This window comes from Pseudorasbora parva, chromosome 8, assembly GCF_024679245.1.
Source record: "Pseudorasbora parva isolate DD20220531a chromosome 8, ASM2467924v1, whole genome shotgun sequence".
Classification (NCBI taxonomy): domain Eukaryota; kingdom Metazoa; phylum Chordata; class Actinopteri; order Cypriniformes; family Gobionidae; genus Pseudorasbora; species Pseudorasbora parva.
The window spans coordinates 12956468-12972918 of NC_090179.1; the positions used below are offsets into that span (position 1 = coordinate 12956468).

At 38.1% G+C, this 16451-nt stretch overlaps 1 protein-coding gene across 4 annotated transcripts in view; it reads left to right on the top strand.

The window, feature by feature from the left end:
- The first annotated feature begins 192 nt into the window (after window positions 1–192).
- rffl (ring finger and FYVE-like domain containing E3 ubiquitin protein ligase) overlaps window positions 193–16451 on the top strand; it is a 28901-nt gene continuing 12642 nt past the window's right edge. The window contains exons 1-4 of one of the 4 annotated variants that reach the window (XM_067450139.1): window positions 194–480; window positions 1326–1391; window positions 12072–12257; window positions 15935–16306. In XM_067450139.1, coding sequence (XP_067306240.1) covers window positions 12081–12257; window positions 15935–16306 — 549 coding nt within the window. In that variant the 5' untranslated portion in view covers window positions 194–480; window positions 1326–1391; window positions 12072–12080. Of the gene's footprint in view, window positions 481–1325; window positions 1392–12068; window positions 12258–15934; window positions 16307–16451 lie in introns of all 4 variants that reach the window. The other 3 variants (XM_067450138.1, XM_067450141.1, XM_067450140.1) reach the window with 3 other exon arrangements.

Genomic DNA, 16451 nt, shown 5'->3' on the forward strand with positions numbered 1-16451 from the left:
ACCACAAATGACACAAGAATGAAATGATGATGTATAAATTGTAAAATAACCTAAATTACTGTTCAATCTTACTTGTGAAATGTAATCCCATGCGATCTGGTATCAATATTGCGTTTTTGCAACCGTAAGCTGCATAAAATACGGGCATAATTGCTCGCTCTCCATTGACTCTGAATGCTAGCGTTGAGTGGAGAGACCCAACCAATATGGCGGCGATGCTGGATCACGCTCCAGCACATCATGGGGCGTCTACGTATATGATGTCTATGGACGAGACTGCTCGCTAAACCTGAGCGTCACTAACGAACTTCTCCTAGTTCGAAACACTAAAAGTGTGTGAGCGTATCCCAAGTCGACCATAAAATGATATGCTGAAAGTATTTTCCCAATGTCTTCATTTGTTTTGTGAGGACTATTGATCAGTACAGAGTTTTTAAACATCTGCGGCTGCGGTTTTCGAGCGCCTTCGTTTCATTTGAGGTAAGTTAAGTTTAATAACGTCCTTCTCGTCTGAATAAAGAGAGTAGATATGAAACAAACTGCTCTCTTCTACTCTTACCCACGCTAAAATATCTATTGGCTGTTTTAAACGCTTCAATATCAACTTCTTCATTGTACTTTTCGCCATTGAACTCTTTAGTCTTGTTTTGAGTTGCTCGTGACCGATTGTGAACGTGTCGCATGATACCTCAAATATGAAACTATGAAAAGTCTGACTGAGTTATGCTACTAACTTATACGAATAATGTTACTCTGGCTTGGTGAAAGTTTGCTGTAGTGACTACAGAGTGTGAAGTAACTTCTAATCCTAATAACTTACTACACTTTAAGGGATTGTTAAGTGGGCTTTGAAAAATCTAATTTATGACTTAAGCTTATTATTATTATTATTCTGAGCAAATTCCAACTGTCTAATCTTCAAACTTTCTTGCCAGGCTTTTTCAAGCCAACTTTGTCTACAAAACCTTTGACTCTAGTAAGCCTTATTATATACTCTTTAAGCAAGGGTTTAAATGCTGTAACGTTTCTGTAACTTACTGTGAAATTTGTATATGCGCCTTACACTTTTCTTGGGCACCATTTGGTCTTGGTGAACAAAAGTTTTCCTGTTTAAAAGAGGAAGCTTTAGCGTGATGTGACACACGGATGTTTGAGGTTGCCAAATCATTGTGTAAGCTTTAAGTTGCGAGGATGATTTGCAAACGCAGAGGAAGGTGTGATCCAGATCCTCTTGTTCAACACATTGCCACTGCTGCGTAAAAGGATAAGGTGTGCTAGTAAATGTTGCTCATAAATGTGTTCATGTGCTCCTTTTCTCTTTATAGATGTCAATGGCTTGCATACTGTGACGTTCAGGGATATATAATCCAAGTCACTGACTCATTGTCAAGGTATGAAACTGTTTTACTGATGCTGTTTTATCCTGACAACATTACAAAACATTACATTAAAAGTAGGGCAGCAACTAACGATTGGTTTAATTACCGAATAGTTGGATTTTAATTTTTTTCTTCAATTAATCGGATAAACAACTCACTTTCTTTTTCTTTGATAGACATAACACTTTTTCACATTCTGCCCAATGCTGTCCTTCAAAAAAAACATGTCATCTAAGTGCTATGAAAACACACATCTACCTGTACAAAATTAACAATGAATTTTACAACGAATAAAAAAATAAAAAAGGGTTGTTATTCCATGGTAACTACAAATTGCTGCTTCCAGAGCCGGCCCAAGCCTTCATGGGGCCCTAAGCAGGATTTTATTTGGGGGCCCCTCGGTACCGATTGACTATTGTCAATTCTTGATAATAATCGCACACCCATTATCAATTGTATTAGTTGTAGCTGTGTTGCTTACATCATGTCCATCTGTCATGTTTTTACCCTTATATGTTTTTTTTTATTGTAAAAGTAGCAAACCCACAAGAGTGCTCAGGTGTTCATTTGGACTTTAATATTCTTTTTTTTTTTTTTTTTTTTTAAAGAAGTCTCATAAATATGCTCATAATTCTTTACCCCCAGGACTCTTTGATTAATAGAAAGTTCAAAAGAACAGCATTTATCTAAAATAGGAAGCTTTCAAAGAATCATAAAAAAAGACCACACAAAAAAGAAAAGAAAAAGGAAACAACACAACTGTTTTCAACATGATAATAAAAAATAAATGTTTCTTGAGCAGCAAATCATCATGAGAATAATCTCTGAAGGATCGCGTGACATTGAAGACTGGGGTAATGATGCTGAAAATTCAGCTTTGATCACAGGAACACATTGCAATTTACTTGATATTCATAGCATATATGAATATCATATATAACTGTTTTCACTGTAGTTTTCATCAAATCAATAAAGCCTTTGGTGAGCATAAGAAACTTCTTTTAAAACAAGAAATGTGGGTGGATTTCTTTCAAACATTAAGCAGAGCTTTTGTTTTATTTTGGCGGATTCACGCAGAAAGACATTAGTAGCCTACTTCTATCATCAACATATTTATAAATGATTCTCATTACGAATTTGGGAAGGCTTTTTGGGAAGAACGAATTTCCCCTCAGCACACCTGTTGCACCAGCTGTGCGCAAGTTACAACGTTGATGCACTAGTGCTATATGCAATGTTTTTGTGTTGCACTTAAACTTAGTTGCAGCTTTAACCTATGTTTAAATTAAATATTCACAGAAGCCTGCGATCAGGAGTAAAATTAACAGATAGAATAGCAGGCAGACTTAACTGCATCACGCTCTTATTCTACATGATAGAAATGTGAATAGATTAACGTTAGGTTAACACGAACCAAAACAGCGCGCTGCTGCATCCATAGGTCCGTGTTGTGTATGGAAAATAAAATCAGTCAGACTCAATCAGTGTTTCTTTTTTTCCTTCAGTATTTATTTATTGATCCTTAATTTAGTTTCAAATAGCCTTTCTTGACGTTATACATAAAAGCACTTATGTTATTCATGATTAAGTATTGGGAGATTTTTTATTGTGAGGCAAAAGTAACGTTAGTTAAGAATGAAGAATAAACTGAAATTCACGGCATTCAACAACTTACTACGATACAATTATTTCCCATTTGCTTTCTCCCACTTGTTCTGGCATCCTGGTGCACATAAGCTGCATCATGTTGAAATAGTAAGGTTTAAACAGTCCTGTTTTAAATTATGTTATAGATACCAATGCAACAGCCGCTCTAGCGCTCCCCCGACTGCCTGCCAAAATGGCGGCGCTTAGGCTGCGTGACATTAACCTCCGTCAATTGAAACGTCAATTGAAGACCTCCTCGTATCTCATAGACACATGCAATTTTACTTTCACTTTAGACATAACCGACTGTGTTTATATGTTAACCTTGTGTGTATTTGACATTATTAGTGCAGTAAGACTGTCCAGTAATCACGTGTGTTTGACAGACGTTTAGTGCGCGCGCTCAATGCAAACTGAATGCACGCGAATGAAATGTTTAACCGGCAAGGCTTTAAAACTTGGCTAAACACCCCTAACTTTAGTGCATATGATTGTATATTTGCTCATATCGGCGCGTAGACTCACAGGCACACTCAAAAAGAGCCGAAAAAACCTGAGAGAATTATTTTAAACGGAGAGCAATGGAAATTATTAATTAAATGCAAAACCGATTAATTAACCGTGATTGCCATACCGAACGGTTCAATATTATATAGAGTATTGTGGCATCCCTAACACACACGCACACACACACACACACACACACACACACACACACACACACACACACACACACACACACACACACACGTGTGCTAGTGACACAAGACCTGTTACAGTCACTTCTATATCCTATATCATAGAAACATCTTACATTTATATTCAATTACACGCTGTTATCACTACAGTTTCTACTCTCATGAAGTTCTTGAATTACAGCTTGACTTTTAAAGCTAAATTTAGCGTCCAACGGCAGATATTTAGCTAAATGGATGTTTTTGTGCTGAATATTGAGCATCTCCCTCTCTACTGCATTCCGTTTGCGGAGCCAGCGCTTGTTCAGTGAAGTTTGTGCTGAGGACACACACGCATCTGTCGAAGTGCATGAGCAGTTTTTTTTACTTTTAAGTTAGATTGCTTTACATCTTAAAATTATACAAAAAAAGATTTATCTGACTTTAGCTTCCTGAAATTGTTCTACATAAGATGCCTGCACAAAACTAGAACAGCAAACAGACTGAATGAAAATGCAAATTCACACACTTGACAGTAGGTGGCGCTTATGGAACCACAGCGATACAGCGTTTTGCTGGATACTGCTGTACACAAAGCAGCTGCGCTTATAAACACTGCTTTATTAGGCGTTATATGGAGGTAAAAGGAAAAGAAAATGCCATCGAAGCTGTTCTGAAGACAGTTTCGTTTATTAATATAAACCCCCACCCTAAATATATTTCTAATTTTCTTCCAATATCTCAAGCATCATGAACAGTGAGCTTGTTGTGCCTTGTTCATTGTCTTGTTTGCATCTTCAACATATCCGGTCTCTGGCCTGTGTAAACGTCCTGTTTACAGACTTTGTAATATTTCCGCCCAAATGACAAAATCCGGATGCATACCGGTATGTAAAATAATGCGATCATCAACAGTAAACCTCATATAAATCAAAACTATCTTATGTTACTGAATGAAATGTGGACCCAGGATTAGCTGCTGTGCAAGCGTTAGATGTGATTATGGACTCGATCTACTCCATCTGTGTTTGATTATTGCTCTGAATCTGGATACAGTCTTTCACAAAAACGTGATTTTCCTAGCTTTTTGTGCAAAATGTTACTTTTTTGTTGTTGTGAAACTTACCCATTTTTAAGTGTTGATAAAACAGGAATGCATAGAGCTAGAATAAAACGTTTTTTTCTTCTTTTTTCCCCAAAGAGGCTCAGCTCTTTCTTTTGATGTATTGCATGCTCAGATATTCATAAAACAAAATATTCTATGGACTTCTACATTTTTGTGAAAATGGTCAAAAAAACATTGTCTGGCTATCACCAGACCAAGCTCAATTTAAGATTGAACATTGGTCTGGGGAGTCTGCTCTGTATTTTCTACTGAACAAGAGGAGTGATCATCGAGCATTATTCAAATAACTCTGTATGCAATTGGATAGTCCTTCAACCAATCAGACCACAAGAGGCGTGATCAACAGGCAGTGACCCATCTCTTCTCTATCCGTCATCGTGTTAAACTCGCCAATAGCACACCAGGTGGATAAGTCATTGTGGGATTGGTTCCCGCAAAAGTGTAACAAAAGCAGTAGAAATGAAAGTACAGGTTTACAGACGAAATCAAATCGCCGGCAGATCAGGCTGGGTTTAGCCAGTCTTCAAAAAACCTGGCAGTGGCTGACAACTTTTCTTTTTTTTTTAATTAGCGGAGAACGTTTTTAAAAACCAACCCAACAACCCAATTGTTGTGCCATTCAAAATGATACAAATTTTGCTGATGTCAACTAGATCTTTCTCTGTGCCTTCCATTCGTCTTGCTTTTTTGTTGTTGTCTTGCAAGCACTGGTATTTCTCCCAAACTATGCAAATCTAGTTTGTTTTACTTTCTGTAACAGCGTTAGGCAACTCTGCTAGCAAATCCTGGGTTATTTGCAGGTTGGTTACTTATGGGCAGGTCTCGGATGCCGAACTTGTATTGACTAAACCCTTGGTCAAATAAACCCAGATTTGAGCACTTCATGTTTAAGCATTCTATTTTTAAGGCAAACAAAAATGATGCATTTATGCACTTCCCACTGGTCACTCCCGTTCTGGAAGTGTGATCTACACCAGTTTGTATAGATCTGTTTTCAGTTTTTTACCTTTAAAATTTTTCAAAATATTTTCACATTTCTTGTTGGCAGTCAACCCTAATGGGTCATTTATAATTCCACTCTGCCTTTAACCATATGACCGGTCACCAGTAACCCCAGGCATTACAAGTATCCTCCTGCTGTTGAGCGTTTGTCTCAGTGTGTGTGTTGTCTAGCCACAGTGCAGCTATTGTTGGTCTGTTACTAGGGAGCGTTTGGGTGTACTGACACTATAGGCTGAGGGGTTAAAGGGGGGCTGGGGTATTTTATGACAGCCCAGCAGTAACAATGTCCAGTCAGCTGGTCAGTAGGGACTGTGAGAGCATTTGTTGTTTTGAACTTTGCACATGCTGCCATGTTTGCTGACACCAAGTAATGTGAAATTGTTGGTTTTGTTTTGCGGGTTTTTTTCTTTTTCCGCATGGATGTAAGTTTCGGTTTCCGGTTTAAAAGTGGACGGATCCTGTAAGGTGTTTAAACTCAGCCTGTGTTTTAGAATTAAGTTTGTATTGCATGTGTATGATGTTATTGTGGTTCCGTCCAATAAAAAAATTAAAAAATATAGTATATCAATACTAGTTTGGCAATATTATATTGATGAATCTGTTTAAATCAGTCCTCATTTACCTGAGAAATTCTTAAAGGTGTCATGCAAATCTTTTGTTAATTTTTGTATACTGTTGTCTGAGATCAACTTATGATGTTTGCGTGGTTTTTTATATTCAGAAACATTGCAATGAATTAGGCTTTCTACGTTAGCCGGTGTTACCGGTGTTCACACTCAACACCGGTTACATCACTTGGACCGCCCCCGCCCGCCATCGTTTACATTTTTTTAATAGTAATAAAATAATTGAGTTCAGTTAGAAAACAGACAGTACAAATAAAAACTGAACATGGCTGCTTAATAAAGCATGATCCGAACGAGTGTTACAGCACAAATGCAGCAGTCAGACTTCATTCATCACGAGAGCGAAGAGCTGATTGACAAGATGATCATGGAAAATGTTGGTTTCAAAGCGAAATGTAAAAGCACCTATTTAAGTGAGTTTGTAATTGTACTGTGCTGTTGTTGTGTTTTTCATTAAAGGGTTCATATAATGGCATTTTTCATGCGTCTTTAATGCTAATGAGCTTTGCTCATCATTTGAAACAACACACGTGGAGTGTTGCCTTGACAACAGCGGAGGGAATATTTTGGAGAAAGATTGTCAAAGGGAGTCTCTGAGGACACCTGTGCAACCGGATCAATTTACACCGGAGTTGGACCTGGAACAAGATGACCCCCAATGAAATGACAATTCAAAGAATATTGGGCAAAAAAGTAACTGCTTTATTCGTTCTGTGTTAAACTTACGTGTGTTGTTTGTTCAGAGACTTTGAGTGTTCTTAAATGTATTGAAAATATCCTAGACCTTTTAAATGTTCTTCTGCGTTTTTGTTGTTTACCAACCTATACTTCACCCAAAAGGCCTGTGGGTGGCACACCGACTTCAGTTAACCCACTATGATAACTTCGTTAGATGGTAAATCAATACAAACATATGGTTTTGTTAAACGCTTTGTAATCTGTTTTCACATTAGATTTTTTAAGCAACGCAATTTGTTTGCAAATGAGACAAACCACAGTTTCAGATTGGCCACAAAATTCTTAAAGCAAAGAATGATGATATAAAAAAATGTCTGTGGCTACGCTAAAATTCTGTGGGCCATGTTAAGATTACAGAAATGCTGGCAGTGACCGGCATATTTCATGTATACGTTCATTTAATAGACATAACCGACTATGTTTATGATTACTTGACAAGGCTGACATCTGAATATTCGTGCGCTGTGAGAAGCTTGGCGTGGGTGCTCTTAAGCCAGTGTTTCTGCGCTGCGTGAGAACCAAACTGAGAGACACTGTCATCTATGAGCGCTTGAATATTTAAAAGGCAAAGTTTTCAAATGCACATGATCAACTTCAGTGAAGATGCAGCACTGGCCCGAGTTTTTTGTTTAGTTTGATACATTTAAGAAGCTTGTTGTCTTTGAGCAGGTAAAATGAAAGGTTCAGTTCATATAACTGAATGCTTGTATTTATTGACAAAATTATATACATGAGGATGCAGTGCATCGTGAAATTGTAATCGAACCGAATCATGAGACCAGTGTAGGTTCACACCCCTACATCACATCCCTATAACGAATAAGTGATGGGCTATTTTCTACCCTGGTTATAGCTCCTGGAAGGCTTAGTTTTTATGGGTGTGTCGCACTGAGGACTTGGAAGTAAACGCCCACTGCTATGATTGGATAACAGCTTTGCATATTATAATGGACTTCGGCTCTCTTGTTAGTACATGTGGGAAATTGTTTTGAAAACATGGAAAGACCATAACGAATGATGTGCTTGCAAAATGTCTTTAATCAAACAAACACAGTGATTGATCTCTCATCCACCCACAATCAATTGGAATGTTATTTTTTTATTACTTGGCCCGGCTGATCAGTGAATATAACTGCAAACCGCATCACTAACACACACACACAAGCCAAGTGTGTGCATCAGCAAAAATTCACTGCAGACAAATCAGCATGTTCAAAACTTCCGCGAGTTGTATTTTTTCCTTCAAGTAACAAGTCAAGAGAGTGAACAATGCGCATCAAGAAAGGAACGTTATTTCACTATTTAAGATACATAGGCCGGTGGTACATTTTGGTAGCTGACTGGAAAACCCATTAGCCCCGGGACGTCAGGCTTTGCAAGCCCTGGCCCGTCAGATTCTGATCACAAATCGCAGCACAATGAACCAACAACACCTCAAATACAAAGGATACTCCAGCCTGTGAGAGTGTGGCAAGTTACTGTTTGTTATGTTTAGTTAGACACGTACAGATAATAATCTGTAACAATGCAGTAATGTATCATGTTAGTGTTGTCACAACACCAAAATTATGAATTCGATATGATACCCGGCTAAAATACCTCGATACTAAATCGATACCACGATTAAAAAAAAAAAAAACCTAGTAAAGGTAATTTAATAATAAGACAACAGAACTTATCATTCATCGTTTTGTTTTTTTTACTAAAAATTAACCTGGCCAGCATGTTCCTGGACTGGTTTTTGACCATTCCCTCCTCTTATTGCTATAATAACTGACATTGTGAACATCCTTACGGAGATCACATTATCAATCATGTTATATCATTCACTAACCTTTCACTTCTCAACAGGTTGAGATGACCAAACTCTTTTTTCATGATACAAGTAAATTCATATTTTTTAAATGTTATAATTAGAATGGATTTTTAATTGTATCTTTGTTTTTATAAAAATAAGCAACAAAAAAAAATGCAAAGTTATGTTTGTTAGTCCATTTCTTTGGTCTTTGTTGCTTTTTGAGGCAGAAATCAACCTCAATCGCCATTTCCTTCAGTGCCAGCAGGAGTTTCTTAGTTGGTCACCATGACAGTGTCTGTGTGTAATTGCACTGTAGGCCGTGAATAGAGCACCACAGGGGAGTACGGCCAGTCCTGCTTGGTAACTTGACTTCCTTGTTGTTTGACATCTCTGTTGGCTTTCTTTTATTTTGTGTGCACCTCATGATTCTTGACTTTTGTGAGTTTAGCTGTGAAGTTGTCTGTATTTAAGTCAGTGGTCTTTGTAAACACAAGACCAAAGACTTTGTTGTTGTCTTTACAACTGTCCACCCACGTAAAGATGAAACGGCATGCTCAACCCATTTTTTACATTCAACAAAGACAACGAACGGTTGGATTATATCCATAGTGATTGGCTTGTGAGAACGTTTGATCATGAAAACAGTGAGTTTGACTGGTATTTGGAAAATTTTAGGGTGAACTATTAGTATTACTTTAAGACATTTGAATATAATAGTCTTGATCTTGTTTTTTGAGACCAATTTTTGAACTTTTTAATTTGGTAAAAACGTGACCCTCATACATCCATCAGAGGCATGTATAAAGAACAACAGTTTAAAAAAATGGTGCAAAATAGAGGTGGTTGTGGTTTTGACCCATAACTAGGTTGGGTTGTACTTAAAATGGAAAAAGAAAAAAACACCTAACACTTCAAGTAAAACAGTGCTGAACTGCTTACTTAACACTTACTAGTAAAAATGCCTGGCAGGCAACGGAGGATAGCCTGGTTTTGCCCTCTAGGTGGGCGTTCCTATAAACCGGGGACGTCACGTGAAAAGCTATACATACATTTTTTACAGCATATATTATTTGAGCAGCACAATAAAGCTTTATCATTTGTTAGTTCATAGTGCATTAACTAAGATTAACAATACTTCTACAGCATTTATTAACTTTAGTTAATGTTACAAATAGACTCTTATTGTACCATTTCATATAAATTGGTCATGCGCAAACATGGCTATCTTTAAATATCAACGTTTGCTTTCTCGCAGCACTACCTTTAAATATGCAATTTAAATTTGCCAGCTAATGAATGCATAAGTTACCAACTTTAAACAAATGCAAATAGATGGTAAAAAAAATTGAACATTTGGGTTGGGCTTTGCGTGTGTTTTTGGCACATTGTTTTAACGGCTTAAAAGCAGCATCTAGTCAACAAATACATTATTTTATACTGATATGGCAACATGTACTGTGTACGTAACTTTTCGCTGTCTGTTTTTTCAATGTACCTCTGCGTGAGCTAGGTCTGTCAATCTTCCTCCATTATCCCATTCGAATTTCATGACATGAAACGGTAAATTAATCAAGCCAATGAAAGCAGTGCATTTGTCCTTTATTCATGCAATATCTATTTATTCAGTACAGTAGCCTTCACTTTAGTAATGGCATGGTAATATGCTAACTGTATCTTACATACAACTTTATCTCGTGGCTCAACAATTTTACCTCCTACAGACTAAAATCCAAAGTACTCCCAGACATGGCTTTAGATTTCGGAGGGTTAAAATCACTTTCTCTGCCGCGGTCGAGTTGAGCTGTGCACTTTCTGCCATCTTCCATGCAAGATGCGTCAACTTTCAGCATTGACTGACAGTGCGACTCCTGCTCCTGAACCCTCAGGTACATACAGCCACACCTCTGCTACCGCGGTGTTTTTTTCCATTTTTTTTTATTTTTTATTCGAATATAAATTTTCACCTTCGAAATTAGTTTTTTTTTCTGTCAACGAATTTAGAATATACGTTGACAGCCCTACAGTGTGAGCTCACTGTGCAGCCTCATGTGTCAAAACAATGAGCAGTCAGTGTTTCCGCCTCAAGAGGCCGCTCTAATTCTGTATAATGCCAGCGGACAACTTATCGACCGCTCCAGCAACAGACGCAACCCAGAGAAACTATCCTATGGATTTTTGCAGAAAGCCGATTGTTCCACCAATCAGCTGTCGGTGCCGATTAATCGGCAAAACCGATCAATCGGTCGACCTCTAGTGCAAAATATCAGCTAATTTACAGGATCAAGAAATGTATAGTTTTGATGAAATATTACAAAGACAAACATTTATTTTTGGAAGATGGATTATTTAATCCTTTGATTAATCCTTGCACAATAAAACCAGGAAAATAAGCATTGTCAGTTTTGTTTTAATGTTGACAATAACTACATTGTAGTGTTAATTCTGGTCATACAAGTTTTTAATTGCAATCACTTGTTTTACGTGTGACTCTTAGTCAAGACTTTTACCAGCATATCTTCGTACTGTAATACATTTCTTGAAGGTTATGGCAAGATGCTTCCGGACAATGGTGTTTGGAGGGAGTTACCCAAGTATTTTTTTCTTTTTTTTTTTCTTTTTTTTTTCTTAGTTGATTCAACACCAAACCATGAGAGGCATAGCCATGGTAGTGATAATGGATCAGACAGCTTAGTGAGGTGTGTGTGTGTGTGTGTGTGTGTGTGTGTGTGTGTGTGTGTGTGTGTGTGTGTGAGTGTGTGTGAGAGAGAGAGAGGGATACAGTGTCACCCTAGTAGGAGAATTGCACCGCTCCTGTGATGTAGACTGCCCATAGCCTTTGAATAAATGATGGAAGTCCTACTTCTTCAGCCAAATGACTCCAGCTGAGAGCTGACACTGGAAGAACTTTTCCATGCTGCTAATTCACTTCCAAGGGTATTGATTCAAGAAGACCAATCTACTTTTTGAAAAAGTACATCCTTTGTCTTCTAGGACTAAGGTGGTTTGATTCTATTTGAAGACGGAGCAGATTCAAATGATAGTGTGATTACTTGTAATTTAAGCATCTTTCTCTTGCAGTAGGTGTGGAGCATGTGGGCCAGCTGCTGCGGCTGGCTCTGTCTGGATGAGTCCACTGTGGAGGACACCAGAAGTAGCTCACATCATCAGGCCTTCACAAACTCTGGCTTCAGCAGTTACCCATCTCCCAGTGCTCCAGAACACACGTGCAAGGCCTGTGGAGGTCGCTTTGACAGCCTCGCCAGGAAGGTAATCATATGAAATGACTGGCTTACAGTTCTATCTTGTAATGTTTATCTTTAACAGTGGTATAAAATTATTTGCTGAAGCACTGGCTTCAAATGCTGTTTGGAGTCCTTGTATAAGTCTCCCACAGTCATGGAAAAACTAAATAACATGGAGTTTTAAAACCTAAACTTTTCATCTAATAAATAAGAATGTATTTTTCTAGTTTATGTAATATTTCATAAGTTAAGTATTGCTTTTTATAATTACTACAACTTTTTCACATGGTTTCTAATTTGTGCACAAATTATGTATTGGACAAACGTTGACAAATCCGTATATATTATTCATTTTATGAGAAACAGTCTGAATTTGAAAGACAATTAAAAGTCCCTTTTCAATCACATAACTGTTAAGGCCATGGAAATCATTTGGTTTTAAAAAAAAAAGTGTCTGAAGGGATAGTTCACCCAAAAATTGTCAACCATTTGCTTCATCTTTTACACCAGGACTCCAGACTAACATTTGAAAGCAGTGGCACCGGTCCCACTAAGTTCTACTTTTAGTTAATTTAATCCTAAAATTACTATTGTTTTGCATTATTAAGTGCAGTGACTAATAATATTTCATGCTTGTTAATTGGTCATTTGACAGTAAAGAACTAAGTAATAGTAATTCAGTTACAATGTGCAGATTTTTTTTTTTTTTAATTTTATTTTATGTGTGTTTTATTTATTTTGTGACTTCAAACTTTTTCATATACATTACAAAGAAATGGCTAAAGTCAATAAATGTTCCTCTGCTGCCAGCTCCTAGTTATAGTGGTCATTTCACATTTTTAAAAGTTTGTTTGCTATGAAGTGTTAGTTTTCCTACAGCTTTAAACTTTTAGTTTTACAAATCATCACATTAAAAGTAACATTAAAATGGAATATTTAAAGTGCTGGAAAAATTGTGAAGCACTTAAAAGCCCTTAAAAAGTACTTGAATTTCTCTTAAAAGGTAATGTAGAAAAATAAATAAAAATAAAGACTATTTCTGCCACAATACCATGGTTGCTAAATTAAATCCATGGCGAATGTTGGTGATTCGTGGACTGAAAAGCCTTCAATATAACTTGTTTGTTCGTTCATTGCACAATGTTTCTACTGGTTTCCACGTCAGTGCTGTTTGATCTGATGTGGTTTATAACAGAGGGCCAATGCGACACAAGTGTTGTTTGCTAGTTTTAGCCCGACACGGTTATAAATTCCACGTCCAGTGCCACATTGTTTAAATAGCAAATGCAATTGCGCCCATCTGTTCACCCATTGACGTGCTGGTCTGAAAGCGTGTTCAGGCGCATTGTTGGCACGTTGCTAGTTTGAGGACCTGAAAACGGCTTCACCATTGACCAACAAAAACCTGGTCTAAAGTCAATAGTTTTTTGTGTCGCAGTATTTTGTGTTATTTAAAGGGTGCGTTAGTAATATGCGCCTACACACCCATGACTCATAAAGAGACTAGGGAAAACCCTTTTTAGACCATGCCACCATTTTTTCCTTTGTTAAACTAGTTAAATCCTAAGTGCACCTGCGCCGTGCGCTTCAGACCATGCGCTCAGATCATTAAAATATAGACCAGAGTATTCTGTGCTGAATTTGAATGCATCTTACTATTTCTTGTATTGATAATATTAATACTGCAGCGAATTCAAAATCACTAGACCTACCAGCGCTGTGCAGTAACGTTGTTGCATGCTTGAGATAGGCCGTAAGTAAAGTGAATTACAATTTTCGTGTCTCTATCATCTTGATACCGCATACAAACTGCATTGGTTTTAAAATATGAAAGTTTATTATTTGTAATAAGTCCAACCAAATTGCAATACACCTACGTGTGCAATGACATTCCTATGAATAGGTCTTAAACCTATACTTAGGGATTATTGTTCTAGATGTTCAGTTATTCAGTATTGCTGAAGACCATAAGGCCTTGCTCATTTTAGTAGTTTCTCTTGAGATTCTCACACGTTATTAAAAACCACAGTTAACACCTACTGAGAACCTTATACAGGTCAATTAGAAATTCTAGACAGTGCTGTGAAATATGGGACAAAATATACAGTTTGTAAGTGCACTTCTTGGTGCCTTTTGGAGTCCTGTTGATGCTTTGCATTTAACATCATGTCACTGACAGATAAGGGAAAAACTCAAGCTACAGTTAATTGCCACCATATATATTATCAAGTTTAGTTAGTGACTGGAGTCATTGTGTGGAGCGTCATCCACGTGGAGTGTGACTACCCTGCTCGTCTCATGAGGAGAGTTGCCTGGAATGCACTTTGTAAACTGTGGTTCAAATAACAGTACAATGGCGCATATCGATGTCATGGCCATTGTACCAGTTTCTTACAGTAGTCCTTCTATTGTCACACCGCGCTCGTGGAATTCCTGCACACTCACCTTACATAAGAGTAACATTGGGATCAGGATTTCTGGCTCTGACTTTAATTGAATTAGAAGTTTTTGAGGTTTGAAAGCAAGCTATTTATAGACTTTCTATTGGGTAAGACATCTGAATAGAGCTCAATAGTGCTAATAGAAGATCACATCAATCGACTGCTCTTCATGCCTTCAGTTGGCAGAGCAAGTGTAAAAAACGCATGCAAGATTGATTACAGGGTGAAACATGAAACATGTCTCATGGTGATGTTTCTTTACAGTAGGGATAGTGTTCTTGGGATGGTACTCATCATTCTTCTTCCTCCAAACACATTTAGTGGAATTATAACCAAAAAGTTCTATTTTGGTCTCATCTGACTACATGACTTTCTCCCATGACTCCTCTGGATCATCCAAATGGTCATTGGCAAACTTAAGACGGGCCTGGACATATGCTGGTTTAAGCAGGGGAACCTTCCGTGCCATGCATGATTTCAAACCATGTCGTCTTAGTGTATTACCAACAGTAACCTTGGAAACGGTGGTCCCAGCTCTTTTCAGGTCATTGACCAGCTCCTCCCATGTAGGTCTGGGCTAATTTCTCAACTTTTTCAGGATCATTGAGACCCACGAGGTGAGATCTTGCATGGAGCCCCAGTCCGAGGGAGATTGACAGTCATGTTTAGCTTCTTCCATTTTCTAATGATTGCGCTAACAGTGGACCCTTTTTCACCAAGCTGCTTGGCAAAATCCTTACATTTGGTTTTATAATCACTGCAGATACCCTGTAAAATAACTGGAAGCGAATTACACCAAAAGCAAATCTTTCGATTTTGACAAGACAGACTTGTTTGCTCTGATTAATTGTTCACCATAGGACTAGGTTATGTGTATTTTACAGCAATGTGGATCGTAGACAGGAAATTAGGAGTGAGAGGAGGGGAATGAGAACGGGACCTGAGCCAACAGCTCTTGCATGTCTGAGCTTGTGCATTGAGCCACGGCTCTGACAGAATGAGATTGTGACTTCCAGAACACTACGTCAATTTATGTTTGTCATGTGTTTATATTTCCTGAAGATACTTCCCAGACTGCTTTGGCATTGTCCAGTGCAGCTCAGTGTTTATCAAATGTAAGGACACAAACAGTAGATGTGCTTAAATTGTAGCTTTTTACCCAGATCTTACACTCTTTATTGCCTTTGCCTTAAATAAGATTTGAGATTGTGTTCCAGTCTTAACCTGGCTTTAAGATGCACTCTCCTATTATTTATTGCAGCACGTTTGCATGGACTGCATGCAAAGCTACTGCAGCCGGTGCTCCACCCTGCAGGATCTCCAGCCATGGCTGTGCCAAACTTGCCAGCGCTTCCGGGGCATCTTGTTCGAGCGAGCTGAGCTGATGAAGCTCAAGGTCAAGGATCTGAGGGAGTACCTCCACCTGCACGGGGTCCCGACACAGATGTGCCGTGAGAAGGAGGAGCTGGTCGAGCTGGTTCTTGGCCAACGGACACCTCCGTCTGACACACACATTCCACCCCCAATATCCACACACACAGATCAGCAGGAAGCTCCTTACACTCCAGTCAATACAGCGACCAGCGGCACAACGGAATCCGAACCTCAGACTCAAACAACAGAAGATGGACAGGTACAAAACAAATCAATCAGTTCACAAACTGTCCTACATACAATACCGGTCAAAAGTTTGGAATATGTTTGTTTTTGGTTTTTTATGTTTTTAAAAATGACTCTTATGTACAGGGCTGCATTTATTTAATCAAAAATACAGTAAC